The sequence below is a fragment of the Stegostoma tigrinum genome, chromosome 9, assembly GCF_030684315.1.
Source record: "Stegostoma tigrinum isolate sSteTig4 chromosome 9, sSteTig4.hap1, whole genome shotgun sequence".
NCBI lineage: Eukaryota > Metazoa > Chordata > Chondrichthyes > Orectolobiformes > Stegostomatidae > Stegostoma > Stegostoma tigrinum.
Genome location: NC_081362.1, coordinates 94,916,063 through 94,940,742, shown reverse-complemented (window position 1 = coordinate 94,940,742; position 24,680 = coordinate 94,916,063). Strand labels below are relative to the sequence as shown.

General features: G+C 44.6%; 1 protein-coding gene across 2 annotated transcripts in view; it reads left to right on the top strand.

Moving 5' to 3' along the window:
* The window catches only part of phactr2 (phosphatase and actin regulator 2), a 122,906-nt gene that overhangs the window by 54,844 nt on the left and 43,382 nt on the right, over positions 1-24,680 (top strand). For both annotated transcript variants that reach the window (XM_048536147.2, XM_048536146.2), the window contains exons 3-4: positions 6,361-6,441; positions 24,291-24,419. In XM_048536147.2, coding sequence (XP_048392104.1) covers positions 6,361-6,441; positions 24,291-24,419 — 210 coding nt within the window. The remainder of the gene's footprint in view (positions 1-6,360; positions 6,442-24,290; positions 24,420-24,680) is intronic.

Sequence of the window (24,680 nt, the reverse complement as noted above, 5' to 3'; positions counted from 1 at the left end):
AAATGAGAGCTATCACTCCCTTCCTTTCTTTTGATTGTGATTTTCTTTGATTCACACCCTGCTGTTGTGGCTTTAGCTACACACTGGCCCTTTGTGAAATCCCCTGAAAACATAGCACCCAGGTATACCCACTACAACCTCCTGAGCCCCTATTGATGGGGTTTCTGGATGAACTTTTGAAAAGGAATAGAGTAAGCTGTTCAGCTCCTGTTCTATACAAAACAGCAATGTCCTCCAACTAAAGATTGGGAAGGTTGAAGCTAACTGTCTTTGATGCCTACCATAAACTCTATTCCCTCACTACTGACTGATCCCCCTCCTTGGCAATTATCAGAGACTGAGCAGGCTGTTCACATTTTTGACACGGGATGAGCTCCTGAACATATAGACATGACATTGCTAACACCAATACCTTTCTGCCTCAACTCACCTGCTGCAGAAATCCATGCCCATATAACTTCTCGATGTGACTGTTTCAATATAACCACCAGTTGGTATTTCACTAACTAGGGGTCACAGTTTGAAGATTGTCAGCAAGAGAGCTGGGAGTGAGATGAGGAGAAACTTCGATACTGAGAGATTTGTTGAGATCTGGAATACACTGCCTGGGAGAGTGGTGGAGGTGGATTCCTTTGGAGACCAAGCTGGATGTATATTTGGAAGTCATGAATTTGGAGGATTGTGGAGTTAGGGCAGGAGAATGGGATTAGCTGGGTAGCTCTTTCAAGAGCTGGTACAGACATGATGGGTCGAATGGCCTTTCTATGTACTGTAAAATTCTATGATTCTGGACCTTGCACATTCTACACCCTGTTAACCTGAGGCCTACCAAACCTCTACTGTTCACTCAAATTTTCCAACTCCAGTTCCACCTGCTATCCCTATACTCATGACCTACAGAGATTCCCCGTTAAGCAATGCCTTGATTTTAAAAATTCTCATCCATATATTTGAATTCCTCCGTGACCTCACCCTTTTTCTGTCATTTTCATCCAGCCCTACAACCTTCTGAGGTATAGATCCCTCCCCTCTAATTCTGACCTGCAGAGTATCTCTTATTTGATCATTCCACCATCTCACAGCCCTGGAATTCTTTCCCAACTACCTTGCAGCAGAACGAGCGTGGGCCGGGGTAGGCGTCCCAAGCGTCGGAGCGGCACGAGGTGAAGCAAATCCCAGTACAGCGCGACTTAACCTTGTCGCTGCTGAGTGCTGGCGAGGAGCGGGCTGGGACGAAAGTGGGGGACAGTTGCTGGACTTGGGTCTCGTACCACGAGATGAGCTGCTGCTGTTTGGAATTCTTTATCCGACTGTAATTTAAATCCTTTTCACAATGTTCTAACTACCTTATTCCTAACTCGTTCTCAGACACTGTAAGTGATGCTTCTGCTTCCCTTTTAATTTTCTCTTGTAAGAAAAACTATAGTTTTGTTATACTCTAAGATTTGTACCTGGCACTTGTACCGAAGATGGCAACATTGAAAGGCAGCCATTGTACAAACTTTTCACTGTACTTCTTTACTGGAGTACAAGTTACAATAAAGGATGGTCTATTCCATTCTATTGTTCACATCTCTGTGCTCCTTTAGAGCTTCGTAAACAACAGCAGTCAGCCATCTACCCATTGAGTCTTTTCACAAATATCTGATGTGGTTAGTGGCAATTTTAGTTTTGTGATTCCTGCAAAACTCGCTAGAATGTTTACCGCTTTAAAGGAGCGACATAAATATCAGAGTTAGTACAGCTGATGCTGAAGGTCAGAAATAAAAGGAGAAATAAGATAAAAATTCTGGAGACTCTCTCCAGGCCAGGCAGTGGGTCCCTGTAGTTAGAAACGGAGTTATGTTTAAGTTTGATGACACACAGTCATTGACCCAGTTTTGACTCACTGCCACTGAGTCAAAACATTACTCTCTCTGCATTGATCCTGAGCTGCTGAGTGTTTCCAGAAATTTGTTTTTATTCCATAGGAAAGCAATTTACCGACCTCATTACTTGCTTCTCTTCACCTCTTTGCTGACCTTGCCAAACAACGTAGTAACTTCAAAGAGCTCGGTCAGTTCACCCCTTTTTTGGTAAAAGGGAGAAACCCTGTCGGTCTGGTCCACCTAATAATTAGAATTGGTCAGTTCACCGAGCATCTTTGTAAATGAATTTTACACCATCTCCCAGCCCCTGTATCGCTTCACATCATGGGGAGACCACAATCATTTCAGTATTCTTTAACATCATTTAACAAAGGTTTTGCAGCAGTTTAAGTGTAACTTTTAAATTCGAGAAATAAACTCCAATGCTTTTCTTGCACCTTTTTGTAACTTGAATAAACCCCATTGCGGCTTTTATTAATTTGAGAATCATTTTGCTCCTTTGCCTGTACTGTGATTTGGGAATTCATCCAGCCAAAATGCACCACCTCCTACTTGTTTATGTTGAAATGGATTTATGTCCTTTGCCTGACACTTACTTCAAGGTGACTTGTGTTTTGTTGAAACCTTGATTTGTTGACAAAATTGTGCTTTTTCTCTTCTTGGAATTTTTCAAACACTCGAAACATGCAGAAAATGTGAATTGAAGCAAATTATTTTGTTCCATATGCAGAACTGGACAGCCTCTAAAGAAAGTTATCATCAAGCAGGGCTGGGGATTAGAGAAAGCTCTCTTTGCAGTCAGAGTCATGGAAAGATGGAACAGACTCTCTTTCAAAGTACATTTGTTAACACTATGCTAATTAATGCCTTCACAAAGGCATGCTTTCAATATCTGCTTAAGAACAGGATTACAAGCTGCAGGGTTAATTTCAGCAAAGGAAATGCATCAAGCATTTATGAATCGCTTTAGAGCATGCTTCACTTTCAAGGAGTTACTTTGAAGGGGAGTCATGGCACAGCAAGATCCCAAGATTTAAGTAGGCTTTTGGAACAGTCAGTGGGGGAGCATATTCTGTCTCTTGTCATAATTTAATGTAATTGTTTACTATCGGTTTGGAAGGGACAGGTGAGGTCTCAGATAATGAATCTTATTCAGCAGATGGATTATCTCAAGCTGCTCTATTAAACACCATGGTTTCAGTCTAGATAAATGGAATGGTTGCTGGGGAACATCAGCGTCATTAGTGCAGTCCTGACTCTGAGAGACCTCAAATATCAGCCAGCTTCTTGCACTGATACAGACTGATCTAGCTGTCTCACTGTCTCTAGGCAGAGTCAGTGCATGGGCCTTTTGACAGGGTCTTTGGGATCTGAGGACATCGGAACCAGGAAATTGGATCCTAGATTCACGAGTACCATGAACACACTCCACACCGATACCAATTTGACATGTTCACAAATCACATTTGGTGTAAATAGGCTAGGTTGTTAGTTTGCATCATTAAAGTTAATCTCCAGAGTTTTGCAATGAGCATGGTTGTTTATGGTGGCAATGGATCATGAGCTCATACTCTGCTTTGGCATCAGCAGGCTGTAGATTCAAGACCCAAGCCATCGAACTGAACAGTACATCAAGGCTATCATTTCAGTGCAATGCTGCAGGAGTGCAGTGTTATTGGAACTGTCTTCTTTTACCGGTCATTAAATTGCCCGGCCTGCCCATTGTGTGTAAAGCACAGCACGTTACCAAAGATGAACTGTAGGATTATTGCTGGGATGGGATGTGGGATTGGCTCAGTTTAGGAAACCTGATTGGCAAGGACTAGTTGGGCTGAAGGGTCTATTTCCATGCTGGACGATTTTCCCTTTTTCACTCACACTCACTCTCGACACTCCATCCCCCATTCTCTTGCATTTGCTTCTACTCAGCAGTTCTTTCCTGTCGACTTTATCTTTTTCCCTCTCCTTCCTCCCCCATTTCATTTTTCACTGTCTCTTCCTCTCCCACTCAGTCTCTCACCCACTCACACATCTATTCAGTCATCCATTCACCAGAACAGGGCTGTGCTGTCTGGAAAATTAAACATTGTGTAAGTAGTGTTTTTGAATATCTTTGAATGTTCTCAGGTCATTTACAAAGAGACCTATCAGCTGAGGTTTAATATCCCTCCAAATCAATCAGTATCCTTTCTCGCGCTCATGTGATAGATCCATGTTTTTTCATATCTTTCTGAAATCAGTGTGAAAGACCAGGATGAAGCACTTTTACTCATCGCCAGCAGGAAGTGCAGAGTGATTGAGAGAGAGATAATGGGAACTGCAGATGCTGGAGAATTCCAAGATAATAAAATGTGAGGCTGGATGAACACAGCAGGCCAAGCAGCATCTCAGGAGCACAAAAGAGTGATTGATTTGTCTTCTGAGTTCCCAGCATCAGAATTGACAGTCTTCAATCAATTTTGATTCACTCCACACCAAAGAAGAGTTGGAGGCATTGGATATTGCAAACCTACGGGCCCTGACAACATTCGGGAAAAGTACGGAAGACTTGTACTCCAGAACTTGCCTCTCCCCTAGCCAAGCTGTTCCAGTACAGCTACAGCACTGGCATTTACCAGACAATGTGGAAAGTTGCCCAAGTGAGAACTGTTATGAACTTAACAAGCAGCACAAATCCAAGCTGGCCATTGATTATCCACATTGTTGTTGACTGTGCTGTCGACCAGTGACAGTTTAGCAACAAAAGCTGCATTTAAGTTCCACCAGGGACACTCAGCTCCTGATCTCTACCCTGGTTCAAACTTGGACAGTAGGGCTGAACTCCAGAGGGGAAGTGGGAGTTGCTGCCCATCATTAATGGATATGTTAGTTGATGATTCCACAATATTTAGCATCATTTGTGATTTGTCAGATACTGAATAAGACCAAGGCCCAGATAATATCCAGGCTAGGGATGAAAAGTGGCAAGTAACATTTGCACCACACCACCATCAAGCAATAATCATTTCAAGGAGAGAATCCAACCTTCGTACCTTTAAGGTTCAAAGGTATTCCCATCAAAGTATCTCCCAGCATCAACATTGCAGGAGTTCCCATTGACCAGAAATAGAGTTGGACCAACCACGTGAATACTGCAGCTGCAAGAGTAGATCAGAGGCTCAGAATCTTGTATCAAGTAACTCACCTCCTGACTCCCCAAAGCCTGACAATCATCTGCAAGGCACAAGTCAGGAAAACGCCGCACTTGCCTGGATGGATGCAACACTCAAGAAGCTTGACACCATCCAGAAAAAAGCAGCCCATTTGATTGGCAGCACATCTACAAATGATTACTCCTTCCACTACCGATGCTCAGTAGCAGTAGTGTCCACTTGGTTTAGAGGATCAGCTGTAGTAACTCACTAAGGTTCCTCTGACAGCACCTTTCAAACCCCTGACCAATACTCCTAGTAGGACAAGGGCAGCAGATACATGGGAACACCACTACCTCCAAGTTCCCCTCCAAGCCACACACTATCCTGGCTTGAAAAAAATATATATATACATATATACCACTGTTCATTCTCTGTTGCTGGGTTACAATCCTGAATTCCCTCCCAAAGGGCATTGTGGGTCTGCCTACAGCACTTACGCTGCAGCGATTCAAGTAGCTTACCACCACCTTCTCGTGGCCAATAACTGCTGGAGTTATCAGTAACATGCACAGCTCATGAAAGGATGAAATTAAAGACTTTGCCATCATGACCACTCCCTGTTGCTGCCTTGGGGGGAAACTTTGGTCCCCAAAACAGTTCTTCCTTTTGTTCCTGTTGAGTGAAATTCAGAATTGTGTTCCAGTTTAGCGTCAGGCTGTGTTGTTGGCTTCCCTCTTCCCAAAACTAAATTGGAGTTTCCCTTGTCTGATTACACATCGATCAGTGAAAAGAAGCCTCACTGCATCAGGCTGGGTTGGGGGTAATTCAGATCCAGGTGTTAAGCCACTGTGCTATTAGCTCCTTCAGAAATTAATTCCTCTCTGTTAGTGTCTTCATCTTGAATATATATTTCACCACCATCACAGCTGGATGCACTCTGTGGAATTGGAATTGCAGTTTTCCTTCGGGAATGTACATCTTTGCCACAGTGTGTGATGATTATAGAGAGGTCAGCCAGCTGGACATTACAGTACATGAGTTCCCTGATTGGGGCTGTTAACCTGGTCCAATCAGGAAGCCCTGGCTGATGGATATAAACAGAAGTGTCAAGGGTTCTGACAGTCAGAGTTGGCTGTGAAGAAGCTGGATCAGAGTTAAGGGCTTTCCATGTATAAATAAATGGCGACTTGGTGGCATGACTCCAGCCTCTGTGGAGCTATTTCATACATTCACCTTGTAGTTTCCATTCCTGGAATTTCAGGGAGATCCCTGAATGCAGACCATCCCATATATCTCTTAATAATCAATAATTTTCTACATTTAACCCATTCTCTTTCTTTCTCCCTGTTTGTTGATAGTGTTGGAAAGGAAGATATCAACGAGACAGAGTCGGGAAGAGCTGATAAGGAGGGGAGTTCTCAAGGAGGCTGCTGAGCAGGGTGAGTCTTTCAATTGTCACTTATAAAGTGGGGCTGAAGTCTCACTGCATTAAAGCACCATTGGGAATATCGTCATGTGTCATTTCCCACTGTGACAGTAAATATTCATAGCTGTCATATTCATGGATGATGTATTCTTTGAAAACTGAAGGTGACACGGCCCAGCGTATGTACATGTCCCAACCTTCAGATGAGACGTTAAGCCAGGGCCATATCTGCCACTGCAGGTGTGTATAAAATATCCCAGGGCTGTGTTTTGAAGAAACCTCTCTTGCGAACTAGCATTGCCAATGCAGATCGTCTGCTCATCATCACATTGGTGTGTGTGTGTATGTGGGATCTTGCTATGCAAAAAATGGCCTATCATGCTAACCATGTTACAGTAGTGACTGCACTATTTCACAACTGGCTCTGAAGAGCTTTCGAGTATCCAGAAGTCGGGAAAGTTGCTGTAATAATGTAAGCCATTTTATTTCTTTATTCCCTTGCTCCCATTCTCCTTTCCTTCCTTTGCCTATGTTGCTTTTTTATTATGTTACTCAAATACATTTTTAAAAATTTGCTCATGAGGTGTGGGTGTTGCTGGGTCGGTCAGCATTTATTACCCGTCCCTAGTTGCCCTTCGAGATGATGGGGGTGAGCTGCCTTCTTGAGCCTCTCTAGTCCATTGTGGATCCGCAGTGCCCTTAGAGAGGGAGTCCCAGTGTTGTGATCTTGCACTACACCAGTTGTAATGGCAGAGTATTCAGGCATCAAATAAGTCTCATGGTTCCTGGGAGAACTGGCTCAAAAGAATCTGGTTGTCTTCAGGGCAATTAAAACTCGAACCTGCCACTGGTCCAACACAGCGAGGTAAGACAGGCTACCTCCATCACCATCAGCACCACCAATCTCCTGAATAGACAATTTAATGTAGTGACAGAGCATTGGATGGATTTCAGATAGAAATGGTGTGTAGGAATATGGAGAAAAGGCAGGAGATTGCCACTAGATCATAGAGTCTTCCCACCGTCATGAGATCAGCAGTGGGGATGTTCACTGATGATTGCGCAATGTTCAGCACCATTCACAGCTCCTCAAATACTGAAGCAGTCAATTCAGCAACGTCTGAACAATATCTAGGCTTGGGCTGTCAAGTGGCAAGTAATATTCATGCCACACAAATATCAGGCAATGGCCATTTCCAATAAGAGACAACCTAACCACCACCTCTTGACATTCAGTGGTGTTAGTATCAACACCCTGGGACTTACCAGACATTCAGCTGGACTCCCCCCACAAACACAATGGCTACAAGAGCAGGTCATAGGCTCAGAATACTGCAGTGAGTAATTCACCTCCTGATTCCCCAAAGCCTGTCCACCATCTCCAAGGTGTGTGATGGAACACTCCCCACTTGCCCTGGATGGGGGCAGCTCCAAAAACACTCAAGAAGCTTGACACCATCCAGGACAAAGCAGCCGCTTCATTGGCACCACTGACGCTCAGTAGCAGCAGTGTGTACTGTCGACAAGATACACTGCAGAAATTCAGCAAAGATTCTTAGACAGCACTTTCTAAACCCAGGACCACTTCCATCTAGAAGGACAACGGCAGCAAATACATGGGAAAACCACCCCCTGCAAGTTCCCCTCCAAGCCACTCATCATCCCGACTTGGAAATATGTCGCCATTCCCTCAGTGCCCCTGGGGGGAAAAAATCCTGGAATCCCATCCCTAATGGCATTATGGATCTACCTACGGCACATGGATTGCAGCAGCTCAAGAAGGCAGCTCACCATCACCTTCTCAAGGGTATCTAGGGTCCGAAAGTAAGTGCACTCCCAGCCAGCAGTACCTACATCCCATGAGTGAATAAAAAAAAAACTGGACAAGATTATAGAGCAGGTATGATTCATCGAATGGCCTCCTTCTGCATCATAATGATTTTGTTACTGGTGCTAGTCATCTGATTTGTTCTGTAGCATTTAACGGCATTGATTGGTCACTGGGATTTTCTAGAAATACTTGTTCGGGAACAGTCTGTGAAATACTATAATATATCCCTTCAGGGCCTCTCCCTCTCCCCAGAGACCACGTTTCCTATGCTACTCGGATTTCAGTCCCTTCTCTGTACTGGCTCGTGAGGAGCCTCACCTCTGTGTGAACTCTGGTCACCGTTTCCTGCTTGTATTTCCTCTCTTTCATGGTTTAAGATTGTCAGAAGTGAGGCCTTTTCTTTGCATGCTATCTGCCTTTTGAAGAGAAATAAATTCCACCACAAAGCTTTCCTTTCCTTGAGCGTGTGAACTTTTGGTTTTAATAATTCTCACAAAACAACTGTTCCTATAAACTCTCTGGGTTGCACTGGATGAAATCTGGCTGGTAGAGGGACTGCAGGGTGATTGTAACGCATGTTGGAATTTCGGCAGGGAATGAGTTAAAGGGCTATGCATGAAATCCGTTTTAGGTTTAATTAATTCCTTTAGCTCCCCTTTTGTGTTCTGAGAGTAATGCATGCTAAAAATGTCTGGTCTTGCCTTAGCAGATACTCCATTTGGTGTTAAATCAAATAGTTGCATTTGTATAGCACCTCTCGACACCCCAAAACCTGTCACAGCGAGCAGAGTGCTGCTGAAGCCAAGCCTCAGTGGTAATCCCTCAAACGTCAATTTTTTGCATACACCAATGAAATCAACAATGCAATATTCTTTTGGCGATGGTAATTGGATAAATACAAATTAAATTTGATGATCCCAGTATGGAGGGATTGTCTTTTCAGTGAAGGATAACAGGCTGGGACTTTTCTCCCTGGAGTTTAGAAGAATGAGAGGATGAGGTTACACTGTTCCCTAACATTTCGTTGAAACATACAAATTCTTAAGGGGCTTGGCAGCGCAAATGCTGAGAGGATGTTTCTCCTCATGAGAGGGCCTAGGACCAAAGGGCATAAGCCTTAAAATAAAGGGACACCATTGAAGACTGAGATGAGGAGGAATCTCTTCTCTGAGGGTTGAGAGTCTTTGGAACTCGCAGCCTCAGAGAGCTGTGGGGGCACGGACCTTGTGTATATTTAAGGCCATGATAGATAAATTCTTGATCAGTCAGGGAATCGAGGGTTAGGGGGAAAGGGCACGACAGTGGATGCAAGGAATGTCGGATGAGCTGTGATCCTGTTGAGTTGTGGAGCAGGCTTGAGGGGCCAAATGGCTACTCCCGTTCCTGTTTCTTATGATCTTTCAATAACAACTAGCATTAATATTACACCTTTCATTTAACAAAGCAGTTTTGTCGGAGAATCGCCAAACAAGATTTGGCACTGAGCTACAGTAAGGAGACGTTGAGATAAGAGATTAAAAACTGAGAGTGAAGGAGAAATTTTAAAGGATGTCACAAAGGAGGAAAATGAGAGAGAAAGAGAGGTGTAGAGAGGGAATTTCAGAGATTAGTGCCCAAACAGGTGGGATATACAACAGACCAGAATTGGAGCCATACAGAGCTCTGAAGGTTTGTAGGCCTGTTCCAGAGGAGACAGGAGGTGTGAGTAGAGGCAGTAGCCTGGTGATAATGTCATTTTGCTCATGAGCCACGCTAATGCTGTGTGCCCATGTGGTTGAAACATCATAATATGCTCTCTAAAATTGGGTGACCAGAACTGGACACAGTGCTGCAGAAGAAGCCTCACCACAGTCAGGTAAAGGAGCATGGTCACCAGAACATAAGGGACTGGAACCCTGCCCAGTTCTGAATTCGTGGAGGTGGTCATGAGCCTGATGTTCAATTTTGTCCCACTGGGTTTGGGCCACGTATATACCCAGCTGTAAATTCTACAAGTCTGGTAAAGACCAGGACGAAGCACCAAGTGGAGAGTAAGGAAGCGACACCCGATGGGATATCACTTTCAACTGGGCCATGCTGGGATATTATGAGGAAACACTCCTTCACACCAGTGGAACGGAAATCTGGAATCCTCTTCCCTAAACACTGCTGAAGCTGGGGCTGGGAAAAGTGTTTGGAGAAGGGTCTGAAGACCAAAGGTTAAAGCTGAGATGAGATAGGTGCATTGCTGCCTTTTTGGATTTGGGATTTCAACTACGGATCAGCCGTGATCAAACTGAATGGTGAAACAGGCTCAAACAGCCTCTTTCTCATCAATATTTCCTGAAAGGTGTTTACAACACCCTTACCAAAAGGAAGGTACTAACATAGTGTGTGCATAATTTTCAAAAATTATGATTCGGTACTGGGACGCTCACTTTTAATAGAAAAAGCAACAGTAAGACCATAAAATACTGGAGCACAATTGGACCATTCAGCCCATCAAGTCTACTCAGCCATTCGATCATGGATGATATATTTCTCAAACCCAATCTTCTACCTTCTCCCTTTAATCCTTGATCCCCTCTCTAATCAAGAACCTACTTATCTCTGTCTTAAACATGCTCAATGACTTAGCCTCCACAGCCCTCTGGTGATGAGTTCTGCAGATTACCCAGCCTCTGGATAAAGAAATTCCACCACATCTCAGTTCTAAAGTCTCTTTGCAGAGTTTTCCCCTCAGGTCCTGGTCTCTCCTATTAGTGGAATCATGTTCTCCACATCCACTCTATCCAGGCCCCTCAATATCCTGTAAGTCTCAGTCAGATCCCCCTCGTCTTCTAAAACATTCGCAGAACTAAATCAGAAACTGAAAAAGGGTCACAGATCAAAGATTAACTGATCTTTTTTCCACATCTTCCGATTGCTTTCTGCAGGTCCTTTGTCTCTCTAATCAAAGACCTACTGTTTATGTTTAGGACAAGTGTCGATTATGAAATTCTTAATCCCTCTGAGCCTCTTTTATACTCATTCATGGGATGTGGGCCCAGCTCTAACTGTCCCTTGAACCGAGTGTATTGCTACGGCTACTTCAGAAGGCATTTGACAGTTAACCATACTGCTGTGGGTCTGGAGTTACAGAGACTGAGTATGGATGGCAGAATTCCTTCTCTTAGTGAACCAAATGAGCGTTACAACAATTAACAGTTGTTACATGGTCTAGTTTTTTTATCCCAGACTTTTCATATTGCGTTCTAATTTCACCATCCCGATTTCCGTTCCACTGGTGTGACGGAGTGTTTTCTCATGATATCCCAGCATGGCCCAGTTGAAAGTGATATTCCATCGGATGTCCCTTCCTTACTCTCCTCTTGGTGCTTCGTCCTGGTCTTTACCAGACTTGTAGAATTTACAGCTGGGAATATCTGTGGTCCAAACCCAGTGGGACAAAATTGAACATCAGGCACAAGACCACCTCCACTAATTCAGAACAGGGCAGGGTTCCAGTCCCTTCCATTCTGGTGAACATACCTCACCACACTCAGGTGGAGGAACCTCTTCTGCAGCACTGTGTCCAGTTCTGGTCACCCAGTTTTAGAAAGCATATTATTAAGCCAGAGAGGGTTCAGAAGAGATTTACCAGGATGTTGCCGGGTATGGAATATTTGAGTCACATAGAAAGGCTGGGACCTTTTTTCACTGGAGCACAGGAGGTTGCGAGATGACCTGAAAGAAGTTTATAAAATCATGAATATAGCTGGGGTCGATGGTAGATGTCTTTTCCCCAGGATGGGGTATTTCAAGGCAAGGGGGCACATTTTTACAGTGAGAGGAGAGAGATTTTGAAGAAGATATGAGAGGCAAATTTTTTTTTTAAATACGGAGGGTGGTTCACATGTGGAATGAACTTCCTGAGGGAAGTGGTGGATGTGGGCACAGTTACAATGTTTAAAAAACATTTGGATAAGTACATGAATAGGAAATGTTTGGAAGGATATGGGCCAGGAGCAGGCAGGTGGGACTAATTTAGAATTGTGTTCAGCTTGGACTAGTTGGACCCAAGGGCCTGGTTACATTCTCTCTGAACCTGTGACAAAGTGAAATATTCACCTCTGTCTGGAAGGAGCAACAGGATAATGATTGTGAGGGGAGGGAGACAGTACGCGAGTAATGGGTGAAAAACTCGAGTTATTTAAGAAACAGAACCTCTCAGCATAGGGAGGCTAGCAGTTGGCCCATCATATCTGAACCTGTGCTTTGGAACACATACCCAATTAGTCAAATGTGCTGCAATTGTTTTGACACAGTGAGTTATTCTAATCTGAATGATCTGTCTAGAAGAGCAATAGAAGCAGTTTCAATCATAACCTTCAAAGGAACTTAGATAAACACTTAAAAAAAGAAAGAAATTGCAGACACAGAGGAAGGCAGCTGTGCAGTGGAGCTAATTGGCTAGCTATTTCAAAGAGCCAGCACAGGTTACAATGGGCCAAATGGTTCGGTTTTGTGAGATAGTAGGAACTGCAGATGCTAGAGAATCTGAGATAACAAGGTGTGTAGCTGGATGAACACAGCAGCATCAGAGGAGCAGGAAGGCTGATGTTTTGGGTCTGAACCCTTTTCTTTTATGTTGCTTCATTCTGCAAGAGAACGCTTGATCATTTATGTTGTTGTCCTCGGAGATGTGGCTGGCTCCTGAGGATGACCAGGAATTTAAGGTGTGGAAACTAAACTTTCCCCTCACCAAGGAAATGAATCTGCAACCCCACTGCATGCCCCCGTTGGCATTACTGTCTCCCCCCGTGCACTGGAAACGAGTGGCTGTACATGCTGACCAAAAATTAATTGACTGATGTAGCCAATATTAGACAGAATGAGGCAGGAAAGACTTAAAAATACTCCATGAGAATTTCAGGTTGAGGTTGAAAAGGACCTGGCAATAGAACTGCCTTCACGTGTGAGTTAGTTAAACAGTTTTTCAACTCTGCGTGGATTGGGGAACTGGGATTAAGATCAGGACACTAGTTTAAAGATGAGGAAGTCAGCTGTGAGAGAGGGAACATGATGTGGGCTGCAAGCAGTCCGGTTAACCACCCATCCTGTCTTGGCACATTCATTAACAGCGAGCCTACAGCACAGAGAGCTCGGGAACAAACCTTTGGCCCAGGGTTCTGTGCTGGTGTTCATGTGCTACACAAATTTCGTTCCACCCTTCCTCGTCTCAACTTATAACCTATTCTTTTATTTCCTTCTCCTTTGTGTGTTTAATTAGCTTCCCCTTCAAAGGACTTTGTCTCTCTGCCACTGTGAGATCCACATTCTTAGCATTCTTTGGGGGATAGAGGTTTCTCCTGAATTCTCTGTCGGATTTATTCACGACTATCTGATATTTTATGACCCATGGTTCTGGCCACCTCTATGTTGCCTGGATTTTTATGTTGGTAGCAGGGGTGTTAACTTCTGACTATCGCCTCTTAAATGCCAGCATTTGGCTTTCCCTGGCACTTAGCACGGTCCGGAGCATTCCTGGAATTTTAGGGCTATGGCAATGTTGGAGGAGGGAGAGTTTAAATAACAGATCTCTAACCAAATTAGCACTTCCAGCGGCTGAAGATAGCTGATTTCTCTGGTACTAGGGTGAGGTGAATACCTCTATTATCCTAAGATAACAAGGTGTAGAGCTGGATGAACACAGCAGGCCAAGCAGCACTAGAGGAGCAGGAAGACTGACATTTAGGGCCTAGACCCTCCTTCAGAATCGATTTGATTCCGAATTCAAACCTATTATCCTACAGTTTCTTGGCAAATAGGAGAAGAGCTGAAGGTGGCTCTGTACAACAACAAGATCCAACCGTTTCACTGAGTATGGGATTAGAATAGGTAGGTGGCTGTTTCTGATTAGCGTGGATGGGAATGGGCTGAAGGTGGGGGTGTTTAACTGGGCAAGGGCCAACTGCATCCAAGTTAGACAGGAACGGGGGAATGTGGATTGGGAGCAGTTATTTTAGGGCAAATCCACGTCTGGCATGTGGGAGGCTTTTAAAGACCAGGTGATTAAAGTGCAGGACACGCATGTCCCTGCAAAACTGAAGGCTAGGAATGACAGAATCCAGGAACTGTGGATAACAAGGGAAGTTGTATGTTTAGTCAAAAGGAAAAAGGAAGCGTACGATAGGTGTAGGCAGCTACAAACTGACGAAGCCCTTGAGGAATATAGAGAAACTAGGAAGGAAATTAAACACAGAAATAAAAAGGCTAAAAGGCCCCATGAAATGTCTTTAGGTAACAGGGTCAAAGACAATCCCAAGGCTTTTTATGCATATATTAGAAGAAAGGGGGTAGCAAGGGTAACAGTAGGCCCACTCAATGACAATTGAAGGAGGAAGTTTTGAGTATCCTAACTTGCATTAAGGTAGACAAGTCCCCAGGACCAGATGGAATCTATCCCACATGAGGTCCCTTTGAAGTCCCACATGGCAGATTGGTACAAAAACTAAAATCACAAGGGATTCGGGGTGGGCTGGCTCAATGCATACAAAATTGGCTTGGTCATAGCAAACAGAGGGTAGTGGTGGAAGGGTATTTTTCAGAATGGAGATCAATAACTAGTGGTGTTCACCAAAGATCAGTCTTAGGTCCTCTGTTGTTTGTCGTGCATACAATTGATCTGGAGGAAAATGTGGGTGGTCTGATTAGTAAGTCTGTAGATGACGTGAAGATTGGTGGGGTTACTGATAGTGCTGACAATTGTGAAAGGATCAGGATATAGAAAGATTGGGGACTTGGGCACAGAAATGGCAGATGGAGTTTAATCCAGAAAAATGTGAGATAATGCATTTTGGAGGATCAAGTTTAGGTGAATTATACTGCACACGGCAGACCCGTTAGGAACATTAACATACAGATGTATCTGGGCAGGCAAGTCCACAGTTGCCAGAAGTTGCAACACCGGTGGCCGAGGTGATTAAGAAAGCATATGGCATGCTTTGCTTTCATCGCCTGGTGCGTGGAGTACAAGAGTTGGCGAAACATTTTGCAGCTTTTTAAAACCCTGGTTAGGCTGCATTTGGAGTATTGAGTGCAGTTTTGGTCACCATATTACCAGAAGCAAGGGAAGCTTTGGAGAGAGTGCAGGGAAGTTATCATTGGTTGCCTTGCTGAGCTGGTTTGTTCCGCAGATGTTTCATTACCCCACTGGGTAACATCCTCAGTGCAGCCTCCAATGAAGCTGCAGGAGCAATGAACCAGCTTGGCGAGCCAACCAACCAACCACATCTATAACCGGAGCTACAAATCTGCTCGAAAACCTTAATGCAGAGAAGGTTCACCAGGATGTTGCCTGGTCTCAAGGGCATTAGCTATGAGGAAAGGTTGAAAAGACTGGGATTGTTTTCATTGGAAAGATGGCGGCTGAGAGCAGACCTGGTAGAAATCTACAAAATTATGAGAGGCATAGATTTGCAAGGGAAGATTTTCATGCAGTGTGTGGTAGGAGCCTGGAATACGTTGCCAGAGGAGGTGGTGGAAACAGGCACATTGGCAACATTTAAGAGGCATCTAGATGGTTACATGAATAGGTAGGAAATAGAGGGACACAGACCAAATAAGGGCAGACGGTTTGTTTTGTAGTTTAGTTAGGGATTAATGATCGGCACAGGTTTAGAGGGCTGAACGGCTTGTTCCTGTGCTGTACTCCTCCTGTGTTCTTAGTTTGACCTTCCTCTGTGCCGTAGATGACTCTGTAGCAGGCCCATCCCCTTCAAGATCCCACCACAATGTTCTGTCTTTCCTCACCTGCATCCTTATGACATCACTAGATGGGGTGGAGTCTAACTCAGTCTCTAATGTTAACCCCTTTAGAACCAATGGTGGTGCTGAAGGATAGGTGAATATCAGCGCCATCATGGGCTGTCTGCCCCTGTAAATTGTATAGCCAATCCTGCGATACACAGTCCCTCTCCTGGGAATGTTCCCTGATGGTGGGAATGCATCATGGAGTCATCCCAGAACAGCTCCCCCTTCCTTCAAACCTCCCTCATTTCAAACCCACCAATATAGGACCTAGACCATTCAGCTTCTTGTCATTGCGCACCACCCCCCAACCCCGAGATTAATTTAATACCTTTGTCAATGATTCCACCCTGGCCTAGACTATCCAGGCTGTTCACAATCTTGCCACCCTGGCCACATTCCCAATACCATACCCTATCCACCGCCCATTTCCATCTCGAACATCAGCCCTCTCCTTCCCTCTCACACCTTATGTTAAGTTGACACCCTTGTCTATGTCATCATCATGTTCTGATTGGTCTAACGCCCCACTGTTTGATCTCCCACCTTCCATCCTGCATGATCTTCAACCAACTGAAACCCTGATCCCTGGATTGGAATCCACTTTGGGATCCAGTTGTCCAACAATGGCTCCCCATCCCTTAACCCCAGAGCTTTCAAAATCCCCTTCCAGTTTGCATTTGAACTTCCTTTCTGAAAACTGACTCTCCTCTTAAATGTGTGAATTCTTTTTACACCATCTCAGAAATGAGAGGAGGACAAGAGGAGGGTCAGAGCAAAATGAGAATCTGATCAACACTGGCTCATTTATCTCCATAGCAACCATTGTCTATCGTTTAGTTTAATGGACCTGTTTGCTTTCAACGCTGTGCAAACAGGCAGCTAGCTATCTGTAGCGTGGAAACTGCTATTCCTCTCATGTAAAGACGAGTTAATTACACCCTGAGGAGTCTGAAATGAAAAGACAACCAAACCTTGTACCTTCCCCTGACCCCAGCAATTATTTCACTCAGACTAACAGAGTCAGTAAAACCTGAAACAGGAAGAAATAGAGAGAGGTTTCCATCAAACCTTCCATGACCTCTGGATGAACCAAAGCACATTGCAAACATACTTCAATATTGCAATGCAGCTATTATTCTGATGTCAGAAATGAGCAGAGCCTTTCTCTTTTTTGGCACAGCAAGCTCCCACAAACAGCAATGTGAAAATGACCACAAATCCTGTTGAAGTGCTTGTCATGGAGGCACGAGCAGTGCATACTGCCTCTATTTCTATCCCAGTCATGGCCACAAGGGACCTTTTTACATCTCCAGCTGAAACTCTAACCTTGGATTAACATCCCATCTGACACCCCCGACACTGCAGCATCTGCTCATTTACAGCAGCCTGCCTGATGTGATTGAGGACTGGAGGAGCAGATACATGAGAACACCACCCCGCGCAAGATCCTCTCAAAACGACTCACCATCCTGACTCAGAAATATATCGCTGTTCCTTCAGCGTTGCTGGGTCAAAATCCTGGAATTCCCTCCCTAAGGGCACTTTAGCTCTAACTACAGCACGTGGACTGCAGAGGTTCAGGAAGGCAGCTCGCCTTCTCAAGGGGACAACTAGAGATGGGCATTAAGTGCTGGGCCTTTGCAGTGATGCCCATGTCCCATGGGTGAATATTAAGATGTGCCTGGAGTGGTAACTATTATGTATCTGACTCAGGTGTGTGGCTGTTCCTTTGTGTTATTTGCAGCAATATGATGGGGAGCCTGCCTTTGGAAACAGGCATCCACAGACACTGCTCCTTTTGCCAAATCCTTAAAGCCATTTTTAGGTGGATAAGCTCTCTACTTGGTGCCAATTTATAACCGATGGCTGGGAAGTGTCCCTAGACGGTCCAAAACTGCTGTCTTCTAACTCGTATCCTGCCATATGAATAATTGGGAGTCTGTTGATCTGGAAACATGCAGAACACAATCAACAGGACATGGAAACACTAGCATTCTTACATTTGATTGTCCACGGTCATTAACGGTCCACTTAACTCAAGTGAGAAATAAACAGAGACTGCTGGAGAAACTCAGCAGTTCTGGCAGCAGTGGAGAAACAGAATCAACCAAATCCAAGGATGAGTCTCGGAATGTTAACTATTTTTCTCTCTCCACAGCTGCTGTCAGACCTGCTGAGAATTATCCAGCACTTTGTTATTTTTTTTCTTCATTTCAGAACTCCAGCATATGCAGCACTTTGCTTCTGTTTAGGTCAGGTGGGAGCCTGATATGAGTTAGCCAAATTGCATTCATATAGCACCCTTCATGTCGTGAACCAAGAGCTCCACAGAAGGGCAATCAGGCAATTTTTGAGACCGAGCCAAATGGGGAAATGTCAAAAAACAAAATCATGAATTGGTGGAAAATATAGCAGGCCCGGCAGCACATGTGATGAGAAAAGGTTTTGTGAAATATTGGTATAGGTGATCCAAAGTCTGGCTAAAGCTTTGGATTTTCATAGAACTCCTACAATGTTGAAACAGGGCCTTCGGACCAACAAGTTCACACTGACTCACAGAGCATCCCACCCAGACCCATCCCCCTATAACCCACCTAATCTACACGTCCCTGAACACTATGGGCAATTTCCCTTGGCCAATCCACATAGCCTGCACATCTTTCGACTGTGGGAGGAAATAGAAGCGCCTGGAGGAAACCCACACAGACATGGGGAGAATGTACAAACTCCACGCAGCCTCCTGATGGTGGAATCGAACCTGGGTCCCTGGCGCTGTGAGGCAGCAGTGCTAACCACGGAGCCACCGTGCTGCCATTTTAAGGAGCAGTTTAAAAAAGGGGTGTTCAGGGCAAAAAAAAGTCTTGAGCTTACGTTTCAGGGAACCAACGGCAAAACAACCAGCGATGGAGTGCTTAGAATTGGGAATGTGCAACATCGGCGAAGCACATTTGCCCTGGAGGGTTGAGGGTTGAGGAACTGGAAGAGGTTACAGAGATAGGGAAAGAGGCAGTGGAAGGATTTGAACAGAGGGAGCTAAGCATTTAGAATGGACGTGCTTCCAGAGGACGAGCACAGCGTTGAGATTGAGTGCGGAGCTGCTGATGGATTACAGGGACTGCAGTATCAGTGAGGCATTTTGGATGAACTCAGCTTCCAGCAGAGTACAGGACAACATTGACTGTGTGGGAAAAGTGGAATCTGAGAGTTTCATTGTCTGGCACCGTGAGGCAGGGGAGATGTCAGATGACAGGAATGGAAGTAGATGGTTTTGATGATGACAGGAGAATGGGGTCAAAAACTCAGCCTAGGGTTGGATTGGGCACCAAGTTTGCGAACAGTTTGAACCTTGGGCATTAACTGGGCCGAGGATTATGGAGTCTACGTGTGTGCGCGCACACACGTACACACGCATGCACATGCACACAAGTACACATATAGAGTCGTAGAGATGTACAGAAACAGACCCTTTCAGATATCCTAAATTAATCTAGTCCCATTTCCCTCTATTTGGCCCATATCCCTATAAACCGTTCCTATTCATACATACCCATCCAAATGCCTTTTAAATGTCAGTGCACTGACCTCTAGCACTTCTCTGACAGTTCATACCATACATGCACCAGCCTCTGCATGAAAATGTTCCCCTTTAGGTCTATTTTAAATCTTGCCCCTCTCACCTTGAACCCATATCCTCTAGTTTTGGGCTCCCCTACCTTGGGAAGAGACCTTGGCTGTTCACCTAGCCATGTCCCTCATGATTTTATAAACCTCTATAAAGTCATTGGAATTACTACACAAATACATATGTCAATAAATAGATTTGTGTGTACATATATACACACACACACACACACACACACACATGCACAAGTATACGTATGTATACCCACGATACATATACACACCCACACAGACAGACACATGCACACACACACACACACATGCACCCAGCAGCAGACAATGATAATGTTTGACGATCTTGAACAAATTCTTTTAATTCCCAAAGTCTGGAATACTGAAGACATTGATGGGCAAAGGTTGGAGGCTGGGGACTCAGCTCTGATCCAGTATAGTGTCAGGGTGAGGGTGGGGTGAAATCATAATCCTGGGGAGATATCTATCCTGGGTGCCTTAGCCCAGCAGCTGGTGCTTCGACCCCATTAATCCCCCTTTTTGTAAATCATCTGTTATGATGATTTCACTTTTTTCTGCCCAGTTCAGGTTTGTGACATCATCACGGTCATGAGGCTTTGTAAGATGAAACAATTCATTACAACTCTTTGCTTAGCAACATGGAATGAAGAGTGTCATGGCATTATCACCTTCCAGGTCATGAATGACCTGACTTCACTGCCATTGTGACAAGGCAGGGATATATCCCATTGTGAGATTCTGAGCCAGCTCCTTAGGAAATAATGCCCCAGCTCGATCCCAGTTTGGCTACTCCATACCCGAGGATGGCAGATGGAAGCTCCTGAGTGCTAAGAAGTATGCCAAACCTCTATGCTTTGGGAAGACAAAGAAGAATGGGAGCAGCAGCCAGGAAAAGCTATCAGCCAACTGAGAGAGATAGGACCAGGAACTCTCTTTTCAATGGTAACATGTAACACCTTTGGGAAGCTCAAAGGGTTTTAATCAAATGCTGCATTCACCTTAAGTTGTGGAGAGAGAGTCGAGACTATTTCCCAGGCTGAGCAAGCCCACAGGAGGTGTAGAATTACATGGGATTTGTATTGATTGGCCCCGTGGGCGGGCTCCTCAATAACTTCCTCCCATTTTCTTCCATTTCACCTGGGGAACGTATTCTTTTCTGCCTCCTGGGTTTCTATTTTTAGCTTCCCCATAAAGAGAGTAAATTGTTTTAACCAGTCCCTGAGATATCAAGGCCCACATTCCCAATAATCTCTCAGTAAACTTGTTTCCCCTGAATCTATGTTGGATTTATTGGTGACTTTCTTCCATATATAGGCCTTGCTAGTTTTGGTCTTCCCCGAGAGTAGAGAAGCCTTTTCTTTGTCTACCCCGCCAAGCTTTTTCATCGCTTTGAATTTTGAAGGGTCTTAATTGATGAGCATAAAGTGTGCAGCCTGTTTTCGGACATGCCCTTTTGAAGGTTCTGGCATAGAAAGAGGCCAGTCTTTCTTGTGGATGTGTTCCTTCTCCCTTCACTCCATTTCTTTCCATATCACTGTATCCGTTCCTGCATCAAACTGTAACCAATCATCCATTAAACATGTCTTCATTCAGACATTTCCCTGCGGCGAGGTGCTCGAGGCTCCAACAATTACCTATAGACAATTTTAAGAACAGAAGACATAGAAATAGGCCATTGAGCCCCTCAGATCTGTTCCACCCTTCAACAAGATGCTTGCTGATCTGATAACCGTCAATTCCACTTTCCTGCCTTTTCCCTCTAGCCCTTGATTCCCTTACTGAGTCAAAATCTGCCTGGGTCAGCCTTGAATATACTAAATGACCCTGCCCCTACAGTCCCTTGCTGTAAAAAAAAATTAAACACATTCATGACTGTCAGAGAGAAGAAATTCCTCCTCATCTCTGCCTTAAACGTGCGATCCATTATTCTGAGATGATGTCCTCTGGTCCTAGACCCTCCCATGAGGGGAAATAACCTCGCTACATCTACCTTGTTTATATGTTTCAATAAGGTCTCCCCTCATTCTTCTAAACATTAATGAATATAGCCCCAACCTCCTCAACATCTCTTCATAAGACAATGCTTGCGGGATCAGCCAAGTGAAATTTCTCTGGACTGCCTTTTAATGCCAGTCTATCTTTCTGAAGGTAAAGGGTTCAAAACTGCTCCAATTGGTCCAGTTGTGGTCTGACATGCACCTTTGATAGTTTTAGCAAGACCTTCCTACTTTTATATTCCGTTTTCTTTTGAATAACCTATTGAACTCTGATGTTCACTTTTTGTGATTTACACACGAGGAGACCCAAATCCTTCTGTGCTGCAGCTTTCTGTTATCTTAATATTGCTCTCCATTTGTGAATTGTCAACAAATTTCTGTATCAAAAAGGAAAATATTCTTTCCCTGTATTCACCCCATTTTGTAACTTTACATCTTCACTTCTTGTAACTTTTAAAATTTATAAGGTAATGTTCTGGGGCCCCAGGTTAGAATCCCACTATGGCAGATAGTGGAAATTAAATGCTATAAAAGTCTGGAATTAGGACTGTGATGACGGTAATAAAGCATTGCTGATTTTTTTGGAAAACCCAAGTGGATTTTGAACAAAGACCGAAGAAACTACGGATGCTGTAAATCAGGAACAAAGAGAAATTGCTGGAAAAGTTCAGCAGCTCTGGCGCCATCTATGGAGAGAACTTGGAGTTAATGTTGCAGGCCAAGTGACCTTCCTCAGGACCTCTAATGTCCTATTGGGACAAAATCTGCTGCCTACGTTGCTGGAGAAACGCAGTGGGTCAGGCAGCATCCGTGGAGAGAAAGCAGAATTAATGTTTTGGCTTTGGTGACCCTTTAAAATCTCTTTATTCTTCCCTGCGGTTAATGGCATTCTACTGTCGCAAACACCTTCCATTTTCCAGTCTGTGGTACCCAAAGAGAGAGAGCGAGAGAAAGAGATCCTTCCCTGCTCTAATGGGAATATTTCAAGTTTCTACTTAAAATTGCAGCTTCCCATCCCTGCTGGAATCATTGAAGTGAATTCACAGCTTTAATTTTGACTTGTCACTTGTGGCTCAGCAGGTAGCAGTCTCACTTCTGAGTCAAAAGATTGTGGGTTTAAGTCACACTGTAGGCATTTGGAGGACACGTTTGTGGCAGACCCTCCCGGTGTGGTGGGAGTGTGGCCCTGCAGGGGGTGGTGTATTTCTGCTGAGGTGTAAAACAAAAGTCACTTCTGTTTTCGCAGATGGATGCAAGCAAAAAGTACGACTGCAGTTGCCCCATTTTCATTCTCCCTGGTACCCCTGACCGTTGTTTAAGCCTCAGGCAACACCTCTCGAGCAATTGCTGTCTGTGGTATCTTACTCGGGTCAGAGTGACACCAACAGCGAATTCCAGCACAGGCTGAGGTTATCATTGAAGGACTCTCCCCTTGCATGGTGACCCTCTGGTTAAACTACCACAACCTGTAATGAGAGAACATCCCTATGTTCCCTGGGACCACGGAGGTTTTTCCTTTTGCTTACTCAGGTTAAAGCTAGCTGTCACATCATGACTGTGCTTCGCAAGTGCATGGCTTTGCCCTGTGTTCTCTAATGCACTCTTTTACAGCAACGAGGGGCTTAAATATGGACACAGCTGGATCTGTTTCGCTACACCTCAAGTTTCTTGGTAAAAGCTGTAGCCGTATCGCTGCTGCGTGTATACCTGCCCTTCCTGGTATCTTCTACGAAGTCGGAGTTATGTATACAGCCCCTGTCAGGTCACCTTGGCCATCCCTGGACTAGTCACACATGTTGGGGAGTCAGGCAGCTTTCTGCTTGTAAATACAGAGACTTACCAGCAATAAGGGCGGCACGGTGGCTCAGTGGTTAGCACTGCAGCCTCAGCACCAGGCGACCCAGGTTCAATTCCCGCCTCGGGTGACTGTCTGTGTGGAGTTTGCACATTCTCCCCGTGTCTGCGTGGGTTTCCTCCGGGTGCTCCGGTTTCCTCCTACAGTCCAAAGATGTGCAGGCTAGGTGGATCGGCCATGCTAAATTGCCCATAGTGTTCAGGGGTGTGTGGGTTATAAGGGGATGGGTCTGGGTGGAATGCTTCAAGGGGCGGTGTGGACTTGTTGGGCAGAAGGGCCTGTTTCCACACTGAAGGGAATCTAATCATAACCATCACTAGGTGGAACAGAAAGTTAGGAATTGCGAGTTGAAAGTGTAGAATCTGATCTTTGACTTGAAATCTCTCATTCCTCCCTTTCTTTGTGACCCATTTATTCCCTCTGAGATCACTGCTTTCCTTCAATTCGGACATTCACCCAGCCCTTGTTTAACAGGAATCAGGGCCTTGAGCTCAGTAAGGGATTACCCTCAGAAAAATCTTCTTCGCCTTCTTTCGACCACAATTCTTTGACTTAAATTAACATCTCGTGGAGCTCGTTGTCAGATTGTGTTTGGTGAAGATTTTTTGAGACATTTCTCTAATGTTAAAGGTGCTAAATAAATGCACATTATTGTTTTTTTGACCAAATCTAACCCTGCTGTTCAGCTCCGGCACATCACAGGACTGTGTAATGTAAAGCCACCTTATTTTAAACTCTCTTCTTTCCGATAGATGGAAATGCTGAGACAACATGCAGAAATGGACACATGATACACGCTGTACCCATCACATTAGAACCAACAGCAGAGAGCACGACTGAAGCTGGTGCGACAAACCCAGTCCTTTCACTGCCAGACCCAGGTAATTCTTTATTCAACTGATGCGATGGTAAACTACGTGGATCCAACAAAAGCTGAACCTGGACGTGCTTATGCACAATGGGTGCTATACAGTGACTTGGTCTCACCGTCTGCGTGCGCTGATCCTGAACTCAACTACGATTTGTTTTATTTACTTCAGAGAGAATGATATGGGAAAGCTAGGATCGCCCTCCTCATGGGGATCCTCAGCACTGAGATGGGGAGGATTTAGTCCACTCAGGGCTGGTGAATCTTTGGAAAT